This window comes from Capra hircus, chromosome 23 (genome assembly GCF_001704415.2).
Source record: "Capra hircus breed San Clemente chromosome 23, ASM170441v1, whole genome shotgun sequence".
In the NCBI taxonomy this organism is placed as follows: domain Eukaryota; kingdom Metazoa; phylum Chordata; class Mammalia; order Artiodactyla; family Bovidae; genus Capra; species Capra hircus.
Window position 1 is genome coordinate 26,657,861 of NC_030830.1, and position 18,032 is coordinate 26,675,892.

Sequence of the window (18,032 nt, forward strand, 5' to 3'; positions counted from 1 at the left end):
TCACGACCCTGTGGACTGCAGCACACCAGGCCTCCCTGTCCATCAGCAACTCCTGGAGTTTACCCACACTCATGTCCATTGAGTCATCCAACCATCTCATCCTCTGTCATCCCCTTCTCCTCCTGCCTTCAATCTTTCCCAGCATCAGGGTCTTTTCAAATGAGTCAGTTCTTCCCATCAGGTGGCCAAAGTATTGGAGTTTCAGCTTCAACATCAGTCCTTCCAATGAACACTCAGGACTGATCTCCTTTAGGATGAACTGGTTGGATCTCCTTGCAGTCCAAAGGAATCTCAAGAGTCTTCTCCAACACCACAGTTCAAAAGCATCAATTCTTTGGCGCTCAGCTTTCTTTATAGTCCAACTCTCACATCCATACATGACTACTGGAAAAACCATAGCCTTGACTAGATGGACCTTTGTTGGCAAAGTAATGTCTCTACTTTTTAATATGCTATCTAGGTTGGTCATAACTTTTCTTCCAAGGAGTAAGCGGCTTTTAATTTCTTGGCTGCAGTCATCATCTGCAGTGATTTTGGAGCCCAAAATATAAAGTCTGCCACTGTTTCCACTGTTCCCACTGTTTCCCCATCTATTTGCCATGAAGTGATGGGACTGAATGCCATGATGTTTGTTTTCTGAATGTTGAGCTTTAAGCCAACTTTTTCACTCTCCTCTTTCATTTTCATCAAGAGGCTCTTTAGTTCTTCTTCACTTTTTACAACTCATAGGCTTCTCTGGTTTGCTTTCAACTTTTTCCATCCAGTTCAGCCTGCAATTGGCACAGACTAAAATACTGATCTGATTGCAAAGTTTGCGTGCCAACTCCTCTCCAAACATGAGTTCCACAAATTCATTCATGACAGGAGAGAATATTGCCAGGACAGATACAACTGAGTTTGCTTTCTCTTATAGGATGTCATTTACAAGATCAGTGATGTATTTTTTAAATAAGAACAATAAAATATCCTTGAATAATATGCCCAATTTTTGTAGAATTAGCCCGATTTCCTCTTTTCAGCATATTTTTGGAAGTCATTTGAAATGGACAGATCGAATTTCATGGTCAAATGCAATTGAAGGCTGTTGCTATGAATCTATTTTTCGAAGGTGGAATGGACATCATCAGATGAGAACATAGTCACTATTATAAACAGGAAAATTGTGCACTGGAAAATATACACATTGTTTCAGTGGCTATAAGCACATGTGACAAAAAGGTGGGAACAACTGAAATCATTCTACCATCTTATTGCAAATTACACTTGCTGAATTACTTATAACTAAAGAAAAGTTATGACCAACCTACATAGCATATTGAAAAGCAGAGACATTACTTTGCCAACAAAGGTCCATCTGGTCAAGGCATGGTTTTTCCAGTAGTCATGTATGGATGTGAGAGTTGAACTGTGAAGAAAGCTGAGCGCCGAAGGATTGATGCTTTTGAACTGTGGTGTTGGAGAAGACTCTTGAGAGTCCCTTGGACTACAAGGAGATCCAACCAGTCCATTCTGAAGGAGATCAACCCTGGGATTTCTTTGGAAGGAATGATGCTAAAGCTGAAGCTCCAGTACTTTGGCCACCTCATGCGAAGAGTTGACTCATTGGAAAAGACTCTGATGCTGGGAGGGATTGGGGGCAGGAGGAGAAGGGGACGACCCAGGATGAGATGGCTGGATGGCATCACTGACTCAATGGACGTGAGTCTGAGTGACCTCTGGGAGTTGGTGATGGACAGGGAGACCTGGCGTGCTGTGATTCATGGGGTTGCAAAGAGTCGGACACGACTGAGTGACTGAACTGAACTGAACTGAAAATGACTTATAATTTGGAATCCAATGAAATATGGTTCCCTCAGTATATGACTTGGGGCTTCCCTGGGGCTTCAGTGGTAAAGAATCCACCTGCCAATGCAGAAGATGCAGGTTCGATCCCTGAGTTGGGAATATTCTCTGGAGAAGGAAATGGTAACCCGCTCTAGTATTCTTGGCTGGGAAATCCCCTAGACAGAGGAGCCTGGTGGGCTACAGTTCATGGGGTCAAAGAGTTGGACACGACTTAGCAACTAAACAAAAACAACAACCCCTTTATTGTACAGAGATTCCCATAAAACAAACCATTTTTACCATTATATGGCATTAATGTTCAGTGGCATAAAGCCAGTTCCCATCATTGTACAACCATCATGATCATTCATCTACAGAGCATTTTAATCTTCCTAAATGTAACATCTGTCCCCAGGAAACAATAACTATTCATTTTCCCCTTTCCCCAGTTCTTGGAATGTATACTCTACTTTCTGTATTTATCAGTCTGATTATCCTAAGTTCCCCATATAAGTGGAAACATACAGTATTTGTCTTTTGTGATTAGCTTATTTCATAAAGCAAATTCATTCAAATATGTGCTCATTCATTTTGTAGCGTATGTCAGAATATCAATCCTTTTTAGTGAAGAATTCCATATTATGTAATATGCCACCTTTTGTTCATACACTTGTTGTCAATGATCATTTGGGTTGTTTATACCTTTTGGCCTTTGAGATTATGCCGCTATGAACATGTGTGAGCAAATGTCTCTGAGTTCCTGCTTTTTGCTGGATCCTTGGTAATTAAAAAAAAAAATTTTTGAAACAACTGTACTCTTTTCCACCGGAACTGCATGATTTACATTACCACCCACAAAAGTGAAAAAAGTGAACATGAAGTCGCTCAAAATTTCAGTTTCAACATATCCTCCCCAACATCCGTTATACTCTGTAGTTGTGTGTGTGTGTGTGTGTGTGTGTGTGTGTGTGTGTGTGTGTTTAGTAGCTGTTCTTATGGATATTGAAGAAGGAATTCATAGGACTCCATCTTAGGCCTGTTCATGCTGATCATGCTCGGCCACCTTTCCAACGGACTCTAAACTCTGTGTTGAGTGCCTATGAAAACAACAGAAGGATAAGACCCCCTCCAGACAGGGGAACCTTGAAGATCATATCATATCTAGGTTACTCATCACCTAAGAGAAAACATACACTAATCACCCCTTCCCCCAGACAGGCCATAAATTTTTCTGTATCTATTGGAGTGTAACCTCGGGTTTATTGATTATTGGCTAATTGTTTGACTGTCTGAGCACATGAGCACATAGCACGTGAAAGACGGGGAAACTGGGATTGTATTTTCCTTGATTTATGTAAGTCTCAAGGAATTTAGAGTGGTGGGTTCAGACATGTACACATGGGGTATAAAAGATTTTCACAAATGCTGGTCGGGGTCCTTGGCTAAGAGGAGACTCTGCCTTGGGCCCGCCGGGGTAATAAACTGCACTCCACTATCTGCATTGTCCTTCTGAGCGAGTTTGTTTCCCGGAACGCATGGCTACAAGAGTATGAGCTGGCAAAATATTAAGGTTTTGATTCACATCTTTCTAATGTTTGATAGTGAGCATCTTTTCATGGGCCTATTGACCAGTTTTATAAATTCCATGGAATAATGTGTATTCAAATCCTTGGCCCATTTTTTAATCAAGTTGTTTGATTTTTGTTGTTGTGTTGTAGTAGTTCTTTATATGCTCTTATCAGATATACACCTTGCAAATAACGTTTTCCATTCCATGAGTAGCCTTTCCACTCTGTTTATTATGTCCATTTTACACAGAAATTTTTGGTTTGATGGGGCTTCCCTGATGGTGCACAGGGTAAAGAGTCTGCCTGCAGTGCGGGAGACCTGGGTTCAATCCTTGGGGTCAGGAAGATCCCCTGGAGAAGGAAATGGCAACTCATTCTAGTATTCTTGCCTGGAGAATCCCCATGGACAGAAGAGCCTGGAGGACTGAAGTCCATGGGGTCACAAAGAGTTGGATACGGCTGAGTGACTTCATGTTCACTTTTTTCACTTTTCAATTTATTTATTTTTCCTGTCTTGCCTGTGCTTCAGGTCTCATAGAGGAATTCACTGTTAAATCCACTGCCATCTCTAGCTCGCCGAGCTCCAGCCGAAGGAGAAGGGGGGTAAGTAAGGAGATCTCTATACCATGGCTCGTACAAAGCAGACTGCCGGCAAATTGACTGGTGGTAAAGCACTGAGGAAGCAACTCGCTACAAAAGCTGCTCGCAAGAGTGCACCCTCTACTGGAGGGGTGAAGAAACCTCATCATTACAGGCCTGGTACTGTGGCACTCCGTGAAATTAGACGTTATCAGAAGTCCACTGAACTTCTGATTCGCGAACTTCCCTTCCAGCGTCTGGTGCGGGAAATTGCTCAGGACTTCAAAACAGATCTGTGCTTCCAGAGTGCAGCTATTGGTGCTTTGCAGGAGGCAAGTGAGGCCTATCTGGTTGGCCTTTTTGAAGACACCAACCTGTGTGCTATCCATGCCAAACGTGTAACAATTATGCCAAAAGACATCCAGCTAGCATGCCGCATACGTGGAGAACGTGCTTAAGAATCCATGATGGGAAACATTCCATTCTTTAAAAAAAAAAAATTCTCTTCTTCCTGTTATTGGTAGTTCTGAACGTTAGATATTTTTTTTCCATGGGGTCAAAAGGTACCTGGTATATGATTGCAAGTGGAAAATAGGGGACAGAAATCAGGTATCGGCAGTTTTTCCATTTTCATTTGTGTGTGAATTTTTAATATAAATGCTGGGACATAAAGCATTAATGAAAGTCAAAATGTTTCAGTGAACAAGTTTCAGCAGTTCAACTTTATAACAATTATAAATAAACTTGTTAAATTTTTCTGGACAATGCCAGCATTTGGATTTTTTTAAAACAAGTAAATTTCTTATTGACTGCAAGTAAATGGTGTTTGTAGCGTTTTTATCATGCAATAGATTCCATCCATTCACTATACTTTTCTAACTGAGTTGGCCTACATGCAAGCACATGTTTTTAATGTTGTCTGTCTTCTGTGCTGTTCCTGTAAGTTTGCTATTAAAATACATTAAACTATAAAAAAAATTATAATAAATCCACTGCCATGAAGCTTTTCCCTTAAGAGTTTTACAGTTTAGCTCTTATGTTTAGGTCTTCAATCCATTTAGAGTTAATTTTTAATACAGTAGAAAAAGAGGGTACAGTTTCACTCTTTACCATATGAATATTCAGTTTGTCCAACACTACTTGTTGAAAAGACTGTCTTTCTCCATAGCATTGAATGATGTAGGCTCCTTCTTGAAAATCATTTTGTCATATGTTTTAAGGGTTTATTTCTGGGTTTTCTGTCTTTTCCATTGTACTATGTATCTGTCTTTATGCTAAAACTACATGCTTTTATTTTTTAATTTTTTGTTTTTTGACAAACTGGTTCCTTTATTTTTAATTTTTATTAACTTTTTTTGAAATGCAGTTGATTTGCAATATCATAATAGTTTCAAGTGTACAACATAGTGAATCACAATTTTAAAAGTTTACATTTCATTTATAGTTATTACAAAATATCAGTAATACTACCTGTGCTGTATAATATATCCTTGTAGCTTATTTTACACATAGTAGTTTGTACCTCTTACACCCTACTCTATCTTGTCCCTCCCCGCATTGCTCTCCTGACTGGGAAACATTAGTTTATTCTCAATATCTGTAAGTCTGTTTCTTTTTTGTTTTCTTCACTAGTTTGTTGTATTTTTTAGACTCTATATGTAAGTGATATCATACAGTAGTTGTATTTCTCTGCCTTATTTCACTTAGCATAATACTCTCCAAGTCCATCCATGGTGCTGCAAATGGCAAACTTTTATTCTTTTTATGGTTGAGTATTCCATTGTACATATATACTACATCTTTTTATCCATTCAACTGTTAATGAACTCTGAGGTTGCTTCCATATCTTGGCTACTGTAAATAATTCTGCTTTGAATATTTGGATGCAGGTATCCTTTCCAATTATTGTTTTTGTGTTTTCTTCAGATATACACCCAGAATTACTGGATCATATTATACTTATATTTTTAGAGGAAATTCCACACTGTTTTCCACAATGGCTACACCAATTTATATTCTGACAACTAAAAAATGTCGCTTGTCATCTGGTTTGGCAAGAATTGAGTCATTAGCCACTATAGTTGCTGACCTTCAACACTGAAAGGAGTTCAGGGTGGAGATCAGGAATGAGGCGCTCTGTGATCTGGGGAAACTGGCAGAACAGGCCTCTAGATAGTGAGATATTGTCAGGAGAAAATTTATGGACCCAAATTCTTGCATTTTCTCATATTTAGAAAAGCTTTAAAATCATTATCAAAGACCTATATATGCTCCTTGAGACTCACAACAATCTTCTACTGAAACATGTGCCGAAATTACATATATATACTCATGTCCCCACACCATCTCTTTGGAGCAGTTTGTCAGAGCTACCTGAGAGGCTGTCTCCCAGGCTATAGCTCTCAATAAGCCTCCAATAAAACTGAACTCACAGCTCAGTGAGTGCATTCTTTTTTCAGTTGACAATTCCTACTAACAGGATACAAGGGTTCCCTTTTGTCCAGATCCTCAAATGTTATTAAGTTCTCTTTTGATGATAACCATTCTGACAGGTGTGAGGTGATATCTCCTTGTGGTTTTGGCTTCTCTGATGATTGGCAATGTTGAGCATTTTTTTCCTGTGCCTGTTGGCCGTGTGTACATCTTCTTTGTCAAAATGTCTTTCTGGGTCTTCTTTCCACTTTTAATATGGTTGTTTGTGTTTTTGATATTGAGTTGTATGAGCTATTTGTATATTGTTATATATTCATATATTGAGCTATATTTTATATTGAGTTGTATGAGCTATGTATATTTTGTGTATTTATGCTATTTGTATATTAGCTATTAACCACTAATTGGTCATTTGCAAATATCTATAGATTATCTTTTAGTTTTGTTGGTGGTTTCCTTTGCTGTGCAAAAGCTTTTAAGGCTAATTAGGTCCTATTTGCTTATTTTTTATTTGATATCCTTTGTCTTAGGTGGCAGATCCAAAAATATATTGCTATGATTTATGTCATGGAGTGTTCCATCTGTTTTCTTCTATGAGTTTTATAGTTTCCAGTCTTCCATTTAATTCTTTAATCAATTTGAATTTACTTTGTATATAGTGTGAGAAAATGTTCTCATTTCATTCTTTGACATGTAGCTGTCCAGTTATCCCAGAACCACTTACTATAGAGACCATCTTCTCTCCATTATATATTCTTTCCCCCTTTGTTGTAGATTAATTAAACATAATTATTTTCAACTCTCTGTCCAACTGATCTGTGTGTGTGTTTTGGTGCCAGTACTACATTCAATTAATATAACTTTGTACACACTGCATTTATACAATACACCATATGCATTTAAAATTACATTTTGTTTACAGTCAGCACTGGGCAAATATTTGTAAATTAACTGCATACAATGTTTTTATTTCTGGTTTTCATGTGTGTATAGAAATTATAATGAATATATGGAATCACTTCCAACTCAGTAATATTTACCTTTCAATTGTAAGGAGATCAAACAAGTCCATCCTAAAGGAAAGCAGTCCTGAATATTCATTGGAATGATTGATGCTGAAACTGAAGCTCCAATACTTTAGGCACCTGATGTGAAGGACTGACCCACTGGAAAAGACCCTGATACTGGGAAAGATTGAAGGCAGAAGTGGACAACAGGGGATGAGATGGTTGGATGGCATCACCAACTCGATGAACATGAGTTTGAGCAAGCTCCAGGAGTTGGTGATGGACAGGGAAGCCCGGCGTGCTGCAGTCCATGGGGTTGCAAACAGTCACACACGACTGAGCAACTGGACTGGCTGACCTTGCAATTAATGAGGCTGAACTCTGTGTTTGCTTTGCTATCATATATGAAATCACATGTGATGTTATACTGCAAAATTTCTTAAGACATTGAATATACTTATTTAACTATAAAATATTAATTATAAAATGTTATATCATTCTAAAAATTATATATGATTTTTATTATGAGACTATATCACAACTGTGAGTAAACATCAGCCCTGGGATGATGAAAAAGTTTATTTTAGGAATGCTCAGTAGTTGGTTGTCCTAGTCACATTCTTGGATTACCTACTTAAAGTTGTGAACTCTGCAAAAAATAAAAAGCCACACACCCTCAGATGCCAGCATCAGTTGCTCATGTATGCTCACCTTACAGGTGCCCAGGAGACAAACTCACGGCCCAGTTTTCATCTGGCACTTGCCCAATGGACTCACCTATTGACCAGGGATTTAGGATGCTATTATGAAGCCAGTCAGTTGCACGTGCCTACACTGTGGGCAGGAAGCAGGGTGTTTCCCTGATAAAGCCAGGAAGTGTGTTGACTAACTCAAGTGGAAGCCACTTGTATTGTCCTCTTAGCCACCAGCACAGTCTACACTCTCTTCTTCCTGTTGATGCCATGTATAACCTAAGGCATCTTCCCTGTAAACAACTGTCACTTCCTGACAAATGGAAGAAAAATCTGAAGTCCCACACAGCTGTCTGCCTTGCCATTGATGTTATAGCGTAATAGCTCTGAGAGTCTGGGATCCCTGGCCCATGGCGTGTAATTGTAAGACACTTACACAGGTTTGTGGAGTTGTTTTCAACTTTTAGTTAACAAATTCCTTAGTCTTACAATGAAAATACTCTTAGAGTAAAATTTCTTAAATGTTGTAAATGCATCTTTTGAAAAATAAATCTGTTCACGAGCTTGACCCTCTGGCTTCTACACAGTATTTGGTTACAATTTTAACTGCAAGAATCACTTCAGAAATATTATTTTGAAACAAACAGTTTTTATAACACATTTTTTTTGTTTGTTTGCTTTAGAAGGTGACTGCCTACAATTTGGTTCCTTTGGAAAAATTAAAACACAACCTAACCTTAGCAAGACATCAATCCTCTCCTAGGATTTGCTTGACATAGAAATGGTTTATCTTGTTTATTTATAATGATTCTTTTAACTTAAAAAGTAATCTAGTTTTGGCTGTGCTGGGTCTTCATTGCTACATGGGTTTTTCTTTAGTTGCAACGAGTGGGGGGCTACTCTCTAGTGGCAGTGTGTGGGCTTATTACGGTGGCTTCTCTTGTGGAGCGTGAGCTCTAGGACATGCAGGTTTCAGTCGCTGTGGCACACGGGTTCAGTAGTTGCGGCTCCCAGGCTTTAGAGCACAGGTTCGATAGTCATGGCACGTGGGATTAGTTGCTCTGCAGCATGTGGGATCTTCTCAGCTCAGGGATCGAACTTGTGTCTCCTGCACTGGCAGGCAGATTCCTCACCACTGAACCACCAGGAAAGCCCCTTTAATGATTCTTGTTTACTTCATTTTAGTAAAACTAAAGTCCCTATCTAAGACTTATGTCATAGGTTAGGTTTATGCAGGGCTTCCCTTAATCAATAACTGATAACAGAGGTTGGTAATTTGCATGCAAAAGTCCTACAAGAGTATCTGTTTGTGACGTGGGCAATTCAGCCATTTAACTTTGGCCACATGTTTATCTGTTGTAGAAAAGGACAAATAAATAAGGAAGTCAATAAAATAATCGGCAGATAAAATACAAACTTTAAAAGGTATGTATTGCTCATATAACTGCAATGTATTGCACAACTTTTTAGCTTTTTGAAACTAGTTCTACAGTGACTAACGTGTTATAAGCACATAACTTCCCCTTCTTTGTCTTTAAGAACAGTCCCCAGGGCTTACTAAAAATGTTTCGGATGCAAAAAAAAAAAAAAAAAGGCTTTTAAACTTTGCAATTCACTAGAATTTCTGAAAGAGAGATTGATTGCTTCATAAAAAGTAAGCCTAATATTTACTGAGAGATTAGTCTATATTGGTCATAAAACAAGTGATTCAGTTAGCTTATACTCATACAGATTTTTACCTCAGTACCCAGAACTCTGTACGTTTCACAGTGAAATGTATACTTCACATATATTGTCAACAGAAAAGTTAAATGAAACTAAAATGAGCAAAATATGTTAAATGACTTATTAACAGAATAATAGGTTATATCCATATCTGATTACTTACTTCAAAGTCTTGTTTTCAACATCTACAAAATATAAGAACAGCCACTGACAAATAAAAACAGCTGAGGAGCCACTAAAAGACCAGCTGGATTTATGAGGAGGATGCCTGCGGCCGGGGGAGGAGGGTAACAGGGAGGTACTAACCAATGAGTACAAAGTTTCAGTTATGCCAAATAAGTCCTAGAGACCAGCTATACACCATTGTTCCTATGGTTAACAATACTGTGTTGCGTACTCAAAAATTTTCTAAGAGGATATACCTTATTAAGTGTTCTAATCACATAAAAAATAATAAATGAATAGGGTAGAAGAAACCTTTGAAGATAATGGGCATGCTTATGGTGTTACGTTGTGGTGATGGTTACATGAGTGTATCTCCCAACTCATCGAGTTGTATACATCAAATATGTACAGCTTTCCATATGTCAATCATATCCCAATAAAGTGTTTTATTTAAAAAAAAAGAGAGAAAGAGAGAGAGAAGAAACTGTGGGGGGAAAATAGATATGATGGAGAAGCAGCTATCAGATATCTCAACAAACAAAATCTGAAAACTTCTGGGCCAGAGCAACAGCAGGATATAGCATTGTCTACACACCTATGTAAACATAGGTAAATATTTGCTACAATAAAACACACATTTCAGGTTGACCTAGACATGAGATGACGGGAATAAAAGCAGTGAAAGTGACAAGGAGGCCTCCTCTGTTTACACTTTTCTCTCGTATCAACAGCTACTAAACATCATGCGTGCATGCGTGCATACTCAGTCACTTCAGTCATGTCCAACTCTTTGCGACTCCACAGACTGTAGCCCACCAGGCTCTTCTGTCTACTGGATTCTCCTGGCAAGAATACTGGAGGGGGCTGCCCCTTCCTCCAGGGGATCTTCCTGACGCAGAGATTGAAATCTTGGCTGTTTGCATCTCTTGTGTTGCAGGCAGATCTTTACCCACTGAGCCACCTGGGAAGCCCATTAAACATCATGCTAGCCCCTAAAAAGTATATACTTGTTGCCATGCACTGTCAACTTCTTCTGCTAATATTAAAATAGGAATTCAACTTTTTTCAGTATATTGACTAATAAAGCATGGCAACTAGGGGTAAATGTTGGTGTTTTAGTATTTTCATCTAGTAGGTGATGTTATCAATTGCATAATACATAATTATTGTATAAGCCAGTAAAGAGGAAAAAGAAAAAAAAATTACCATGAAATGTCTTCAATACCAGGATCATCCTAATTTCAAAGAAGATAAATTGTGAAAAAAGCAGAGTATCTGAAATATGCCTGATATTATAACAAGTGTTTAAAATATTACTGAAAGTTTCTGTCAAAACAATTTGATTAAGACATGATTAAAAACAAAAACGAAAGAGAAACTGGTTTAATTATTTAGAGATTAAATGATCACTTAAGTCATTTGTTTGTTGCTTCTTTTGAGTTTTCTCTTTAAACTAAGAAACTTCAGTAAAGAAGTCCAATATAAAATCAACCTATCAACATAAACAATGTTTTGCAATATTGGCAGTAACTATGGAATAATATAAAAATCAAGTTACCATTTGTAATAACATTAAAAACTCTAGAAATTGTGATCATTACTTATTCAGACAAGTTTTACTAAGATTGAAATACTATTTAGTTCCCCAAATTTATTTAAATATTCTGGTAGAAACTGTCCTGAGTTGCTTTACTTTTTTACAAAAGACAGCCTCAGTGAGATTAACATTCTGATTTTTTAGAACTTAAAATAACTTTATTTAACTTCACTTAAATATGTTGCCTAGATATAAAGGTTTTGGTAAAAAGATGTCTTTTGCTTATTGTGATAAGTGGACTCTCAATCTGAAGCTTTTTCCTTGCATGTGATCTGCTTTTTCATTCTATAAACTTCAAAAAATGTTTTTTTTCTTTCCCTGTCTGACTTAATTCCCTTAGCATGAAAACCCCCAGGTATCATCCATGTAGTGGCAAATGACAGAATTTCCTTCTTTTTTTTTGTCTGAATAATATTCCATTGTACATATATACCACATCTCCTTTACCCATTCTCTATTTGAAAGATGTTAAGAGAATAAATCACAAAAGTTTTCATCACAAGAAAACAGCATTTGTAACAGTGTGTGGTGATGGGTGTTAACTAGACATTGTGGCAATCACTTTGCAATATAACCATATATTGAATCATTATGTGGTACACCTGAAACAAATATAATGTTAGATGTCAATTATATATAAATACAAATAAATAATAGGACTATAAAAAATTGTTTCTTGATATAGATATTCCTAAATGGTGTTTCCAGAGTGTGTGTTTATTTCAAGTCTGTTTGTACTATGTTATGGTCTCTTTTAAACTGAGACCTAACATGTTTGTTCAATTATAGGATATCACTTTTTACAACTGTTCTATCACCTTCATGCTCTCTCTATCCCTTTATGACATCTCTGTGATGTATAAACAATTGTTAGTTCCCACACACCTTGACTTTGTCCTTACTCTCTTCCTCTTGGTCCTTTTTAAATGTATTATGTAACAATTCCTCCACAAATTGTCTGATCACTAATTCATTCTTTAGTTACTTTTTTATCTATTTTACTATGCAACTTATCACTTTTGAGTTATACGTTTCAGCATCTTTTATGTCCAATGTGTTCCAGTGTTCATGCTTTTTAGCTGCTTCATCAGCCTTCCTACTTACATTATCTTTTTTGCTTTAAGATTATTTTCCCATTTATTTTAATCTTGTGTCTAATTCTCATGAATTTGACTTCTGAGTATATTGTGCTGTTTATTGCCTTTCTCTTTTAGGGTGGGAGCACTCAGATATATTGAATTTATCCCCTATAAATACTTTTTTTCCCTTGATTACTAACATCAGCAGGGTGAACCAAACTCAGGTGCTAATTTCATTTGTGTGTGTATGTGTGTGTTGAAACTGGAAGAAAATATTAAACAAAACAGCTCTTACATTGCAGTGATTCCCTTTTCCTCATTCCTATTTCCACTATGGGTATTATCTGTTCTCTAGGGAATATTACAATTCATCCACTTTAATAACTTCTATCCTCATATCATCAGTTGAAAGGAGAGCCTGCCAAACTGAAGTATAACTGTTCTTGACTCCTCACTTTAGTCTAACCCCAGCACCATCCTCACATTCTTCTACAATAAGAGAGAATTAGAACCAATTCCAAGGCGCTGGTTTAATGCTTCTTGTGTGGGGTTTCTTTCTCTCTTTTTTTCTGTTTCTTTCTCACTTGACGTTTGTTTTTGTTTTTGTTTTTGTTTTTTTTCTGAGTTGGGAACCCAGAACTTACTCATCAAAGCTCAGGAGATGCACACTCTTGCTGCTGTTTCTGTTCATTCTCTCCTGGTCACACCTGCTACAACTGCACACAAGGGAGAGAAACAGTGCAACAAAAATCCTCAACAGTAGTCCAATAGCTCTTCTTGGGCTTTGGACTTCTCCCTTTCTTTCTCCCTTTCTGGCCCCACTTTCCACACCCCTTGCCTTAAGAAACACAAGAGCTCAATAATCTTAGGTTCCCATAGGCCTTCTGTAGGTTGGTAGCTGCTAAAGGAAATCTGCTTAATCACACTGGCATCTCCAGGACTAGATAAGAGACAGATAATCAGCATCTATGGCAAACGTCTGCATCTTGTACAGAAGTTATAGATGTCTGGCCATATGTTGATATGTACCCTTCCACAACATTTTCTTATGCTGAGTTCTCAAAATCAACCAATTATTACAATGTATACATTTAACAATTGTATTCATTGGCTAATCTATAGATAATGTTACTGCCTGAGTTATAGCTTATGGGATCTCAGGGACTGAACCCAGGCTGTGGCAGTGAAATTCCAGAATACTAACCACTAGACTACCAGGGAACTTCTCGATGAGTTATTTTCAAACTCACTCTGAACTGAGCAGAAAGTTACACAGTTTTTATACCTAAACCAATAAGCCACATATACTTTCCCCCAAAATAAAAACTCTCACTCATTTTCAATTCAAATAGATGTTTTCATCCTCATGAAACCATGCTCTTTTCAGATGAATTTTAAAGTTATGCTGATAGTGAAACAGAGAGAGAGGAGAGAAAAAGGTAAAGAGCTTCATCATAATTTTGTAGCCTGAAAGAAATGTCACCACTACCTTAAGTGCTTTACTGGCACTCTCTCTGCTATGATCTTAGGAGCTTCTCTTGAACAAGTCACCATCATTCCCTCACAATAGTCTGAGAATGGAAGAAGCAAGTAGTCTGAGAATGGAAGAAGCAAGTAGTCTGAGACTGGAAGAACATGCTATTCCCACCCCACACCCGAGAATTTATCTGAAGCCAAAGTCTAACACTAAACCATGCTCTTAGCAGAGTTATTTGTCAGGATAAGGAATAAAACAGAAGCATATTATATTGCCTTGAACAAACAAGGTGTCAGAGACCCATTATTTCAAATCCTTTAATGGGGTGCTGCACAAGTTTTTACCCTCAATATAATCAGGATTTGACCGAATGAGGGCTTTTTTTTTTTTTCTTTTAAAAGAATTTTTAAAATTGTTAAAAGGGATGTGGGAAAGAACCAGCAGGAGGCGTATAATTCCAATTTCTTCACCTCTTCAACAGTCACCCCCAAGCCGCCAGTTCCGGGTTCACCTTCAGCGTTGGCAGTTAGAATCTGCACGACGCAGCACACTCTGAATTCAGACTGACAGGACCATTGACAAATCGCGAAGCCGGTTTCCTTTCCCTGGTCCAATCATGGCTGGCCTCGTGGGAGAGCTAGTGCTGGGAAGAAAGGGGCAGGCCAAGGGGAAAGGCGTTAGAAAACACCACCCACCCAACATCTCACCAGCAGTAAAGTGGTTCTCTTCAACACCGGAATCTATGTATTAACCTTTGTATCGTCAAGATGTCTCTTTCTAAGAAGTTAACTTTGGACAAAGTGGATGTGAAAGGGAAGCGAGTCGTCATGAGAGTTGACTTCAATGTCCCCATGAAGAAGAACCAGATTACAAACAACCAAAGAATCAAGGCCTCTCTCCCAAGCATCAAGTACTGTCTGGACAATGGAGCCAAGTCAGTAGTTCTTATGAGTCATTTAGGTAGACCTGATGGTGTTCCAATGCCTGATAAATACTCCTTAGAGCCTGTTGCTGCTGAACTCAAATCCTTGTTGGGCAAGGACGTTCTGTTCCTAAAGGACTGTGTGGGTCCGGAAGTGGAGAAGGCGTGTGCCAACCCAGCCACCGGTACAGTCATCTTGCTGGAGAACCTGCGCTTTCATGTGGAAGAAGAAGGCAAGGGCCAAGATCCTTCTGGAAATAAGCTTAAAGCTGAGCCAGATAAAATAGAAGCCTTCCGAGCATCCCTCTCCAAGCTAGGGGATGTGTATGTCAACGATGCTTTTGGGACAGCTCACCGGGCCCACAGTTCCATGGTGGGAGTGAATCTTCCCCAGAAGGCATCTGGATTCCTGATGAAGAAGGAGCTAGATTACTTCGCCAAAGCCTTGGAAAACCCAGAGAGACCATTTTTGGCTATACTTGGTGGAGCCAAAGTGGCAGACAAGATCCAACTCATCAAAAACATGCTGGACAAAGTCAATGAGATGATCATTGGGGGGGGAATGGCTTACACCTTCCTTAAGGTCTTGAACAACATGGAGATTGGTGCTTCCTTGTTCGACGAAGAGGGAGCCAAGATTGTCAAAGAAATTATGACCAAAGCTGGAAAGAATGGTGTGAACATTACCTTTCCTGTTGACTTTGTCACTGCTGACAAGTTTGAGGAGAATGCTAAGGTTGGCCAAGCCACTGTAGCATCAGGGATACCTGCCGGCTGGATGGGTTTGGACTGTGGTCCTGAGACCATTAAGAAGTATGCAGCTGTGGTGGGGCGAGCCAAGTTAATTGTGTGGAATGGACCTGTAGGGGTATTTGAATGGGATGCTTTTGCTAAAGGAACAAAAGCCCTCATGGATGAAGTTGTGAAAGCCACTTCCAAGGGCTGTATCACCATTATAGGAGGTGGAGACACTGCTACTTGCTGTGCCAAATGGAACACTGAAGATAAAGTCAGTCACGTGAGCACTGGGGGAGGTGCCAGTCTAGAGCTTCTGGAGGGTAAAGTCCTTCCTGGAGTGAATGCCCTCAGCAACCTGTAGTTGACAGTGTCCCTTCCTACTTACTCTTTTCTGTCCACAGCCTTTAAGTCAACTTAGTACTTTCACATCTCAACTCGACTTTTGTTAAAATGAACCTTTAAATAAAAACTCAGGCAATATGACCAAAGTATGGACCGACCATCAGAAACTCTTAACATCAGCCCAGCAATGCACTCATTCTAGTTATCCCGTGCACTTGCTTACTCTCTTCAGGTTCTCATTTGGACTTTACCGTTGTGATTCATACAAAGTAAGTTACTTATTAAAATGAGTTGAATAAGCTGAAGCGCTCTCTCTTTATTTTAGACCAACTTTATTATTGTTTCACTACTTGACCCATGGAAACAAGACAAAAATGGTTGCTGAGGAAGGGTGGAATAGAAGCTGACAAATTCTTAAACATATTAAACAATGAAAGAGCCCAAATAAACTGAGAAAAGTAATTATATTTAAGAACTTGTGGGTACCATTAAAGCTCTGCTAAGGGGAAATTTTTTACTAAATAAGAAAGAGAACTAAAAGATACATATTAAGCCTGAGAAATTAAAAGGGAAAAAATGAAACCCGAGGAAGGAAATATAGCTGTGTGTGCAGATATACAAGAGTGCACATACATGGGAGCTAAAAATTAAATCCAATTTCAAACAAAGAAGTAATTGCTTTATTTTTAAAGTGGGTATTATTTAATAAATAGATAACTGTTAAATCTTAAAATTGGGTTTTTGAGATAAATAAAAATATGTGCATATATATAGTTTAGTTATGGGGAAAAGTAGTGCACATGTATAGTTTGGTTATGGGGAAATGTAGAGATGTGAAAGCACTTCCATGTTAGAAAATAGAATAATAAAATACTAAGAAATGTACAAGAAATGAAAATACTTATTAGAAAATATTTTGCTTAATTCTGTGAACCAAGAGCTAGTCCAGGGCAATGCTGCTAACAAATTAAGAGTGAAAATGAACAGTAATTTATCCCAGCTGTCATGGCCTTTGTCCCATAGCCTCTGATCAATTCTATATATTCAACTTTCTGAATAATTAAGTTTAAAGTTAAATCTTAATATACCTGAAATTTTGCCTTATTTCTAAGGACAATATTAACAGTGCCACGGTACCTCTAGGGAATATGAAGGAGTTAAGATATAGACTCACGTATAGAAGAAACTGACCATTGCAGTATTTGAAGCAAGATTATAGCATGTTATTCTCTTGCCTAGAAGTCTGGGTGGAATAGGTGCTCTCTTCTTCATGAGGTCATCTTGTGAAAAAACTTGCTCCTCCAAATAAGGGAGTTCCACTTGCCTAAACTGTCCTTCTGAGTTTTATTACCTGATAGGCAGCCCAAAGGGAAAGTTAGTACAAGACAGTGTATTTCTTTTAAATACCAAAAACTTGCAAGATATTTTTTTCACTTATTCTCTTGGCTGTTAGTTGTGTGATAAGTCCTTTTCTGCAAGGGAAACTTGAGAATGTATTTTCTCCAGTCAAGCAACTTGTATTCTACTAAAAATCTGTTACTGAAAGGAAGTAGATTCTGTTACTGAAAGGAAGTAGGTTCTGTTACTAAAAGGAAGTAGGGATAGGAATAAATACTGGGGTAAAAGTAATGGTTTCTGATGAACTGGTACTCTGGCCACCCAAGTATCTATGTATGAGTATCCATGTATCCCCCTTCCTACGTGTAGAAAACATACCTTCTTCAAGAGGCACAATCAACTGTCTTATTCAGTTACTGCATTCCACTCAAAACTGGGTATCCCTGGGTGATACACAACCTTTTCTATGTGATCCATTGGGAAGTCCAAGAGTCTGGTGAGTTTAAAAAGTATAGTCATTTCGTTTTCTTACCTGTCCAAAGCCCC

General features: G+C 38.2%; 2 protein-coding genes across 2 annotated transcripts; both read left to right on the forward strand.

Moving 5' to 3' along the window:
- On the forward strand, nt 3,999-4,444 carry LOC108633554 (histone H3.3-like). The gene has a single exon (XM_018039312.1). The coding sequence runs from the start codon at nt 4,019-4,021 to the stop codon at nt 4,427-4,429; it is 411 nt and encodes a 136-aa protein (XP_017894801.1). The 5' UTR covers nt 3,999-4,018; the 3' UTR covers nt 4,430-4,444.
- PGK2 (phosphoglycerate kinase 2) lies at nt 14,801-16,449 on the forward strand. Its single transcript, XM_005696402.1, has one exon. The coding sequence runs from the start codon at nt 14,914-14,916 to the stop codon at nt 16,165-16,167; it is 1,254 nt and encodes a 417-aa protein (XP_005696459.1). The 5' UTR covers nt 14,801-14,913; the 3' UTR covers nt 16,168-16,449.

What these genes read in the sequence shown, in the direction of transcription:
- LOC108633554 (XM_018039312.1), top strand. Translation starts at nt 4,019, where the DNA reads ATGGCTCGTACAAAGCAGACTGCCGGCAAATTGACTGGTGGTAAAGCA.
- PGK2 (XM_005696402.1), top strand. Translation starts at nt 14,914, where the DNA reads ATGTCTCTTTCTAAGAAGTTAACTTTGGACAAAGTGGATGTGAAAGGG.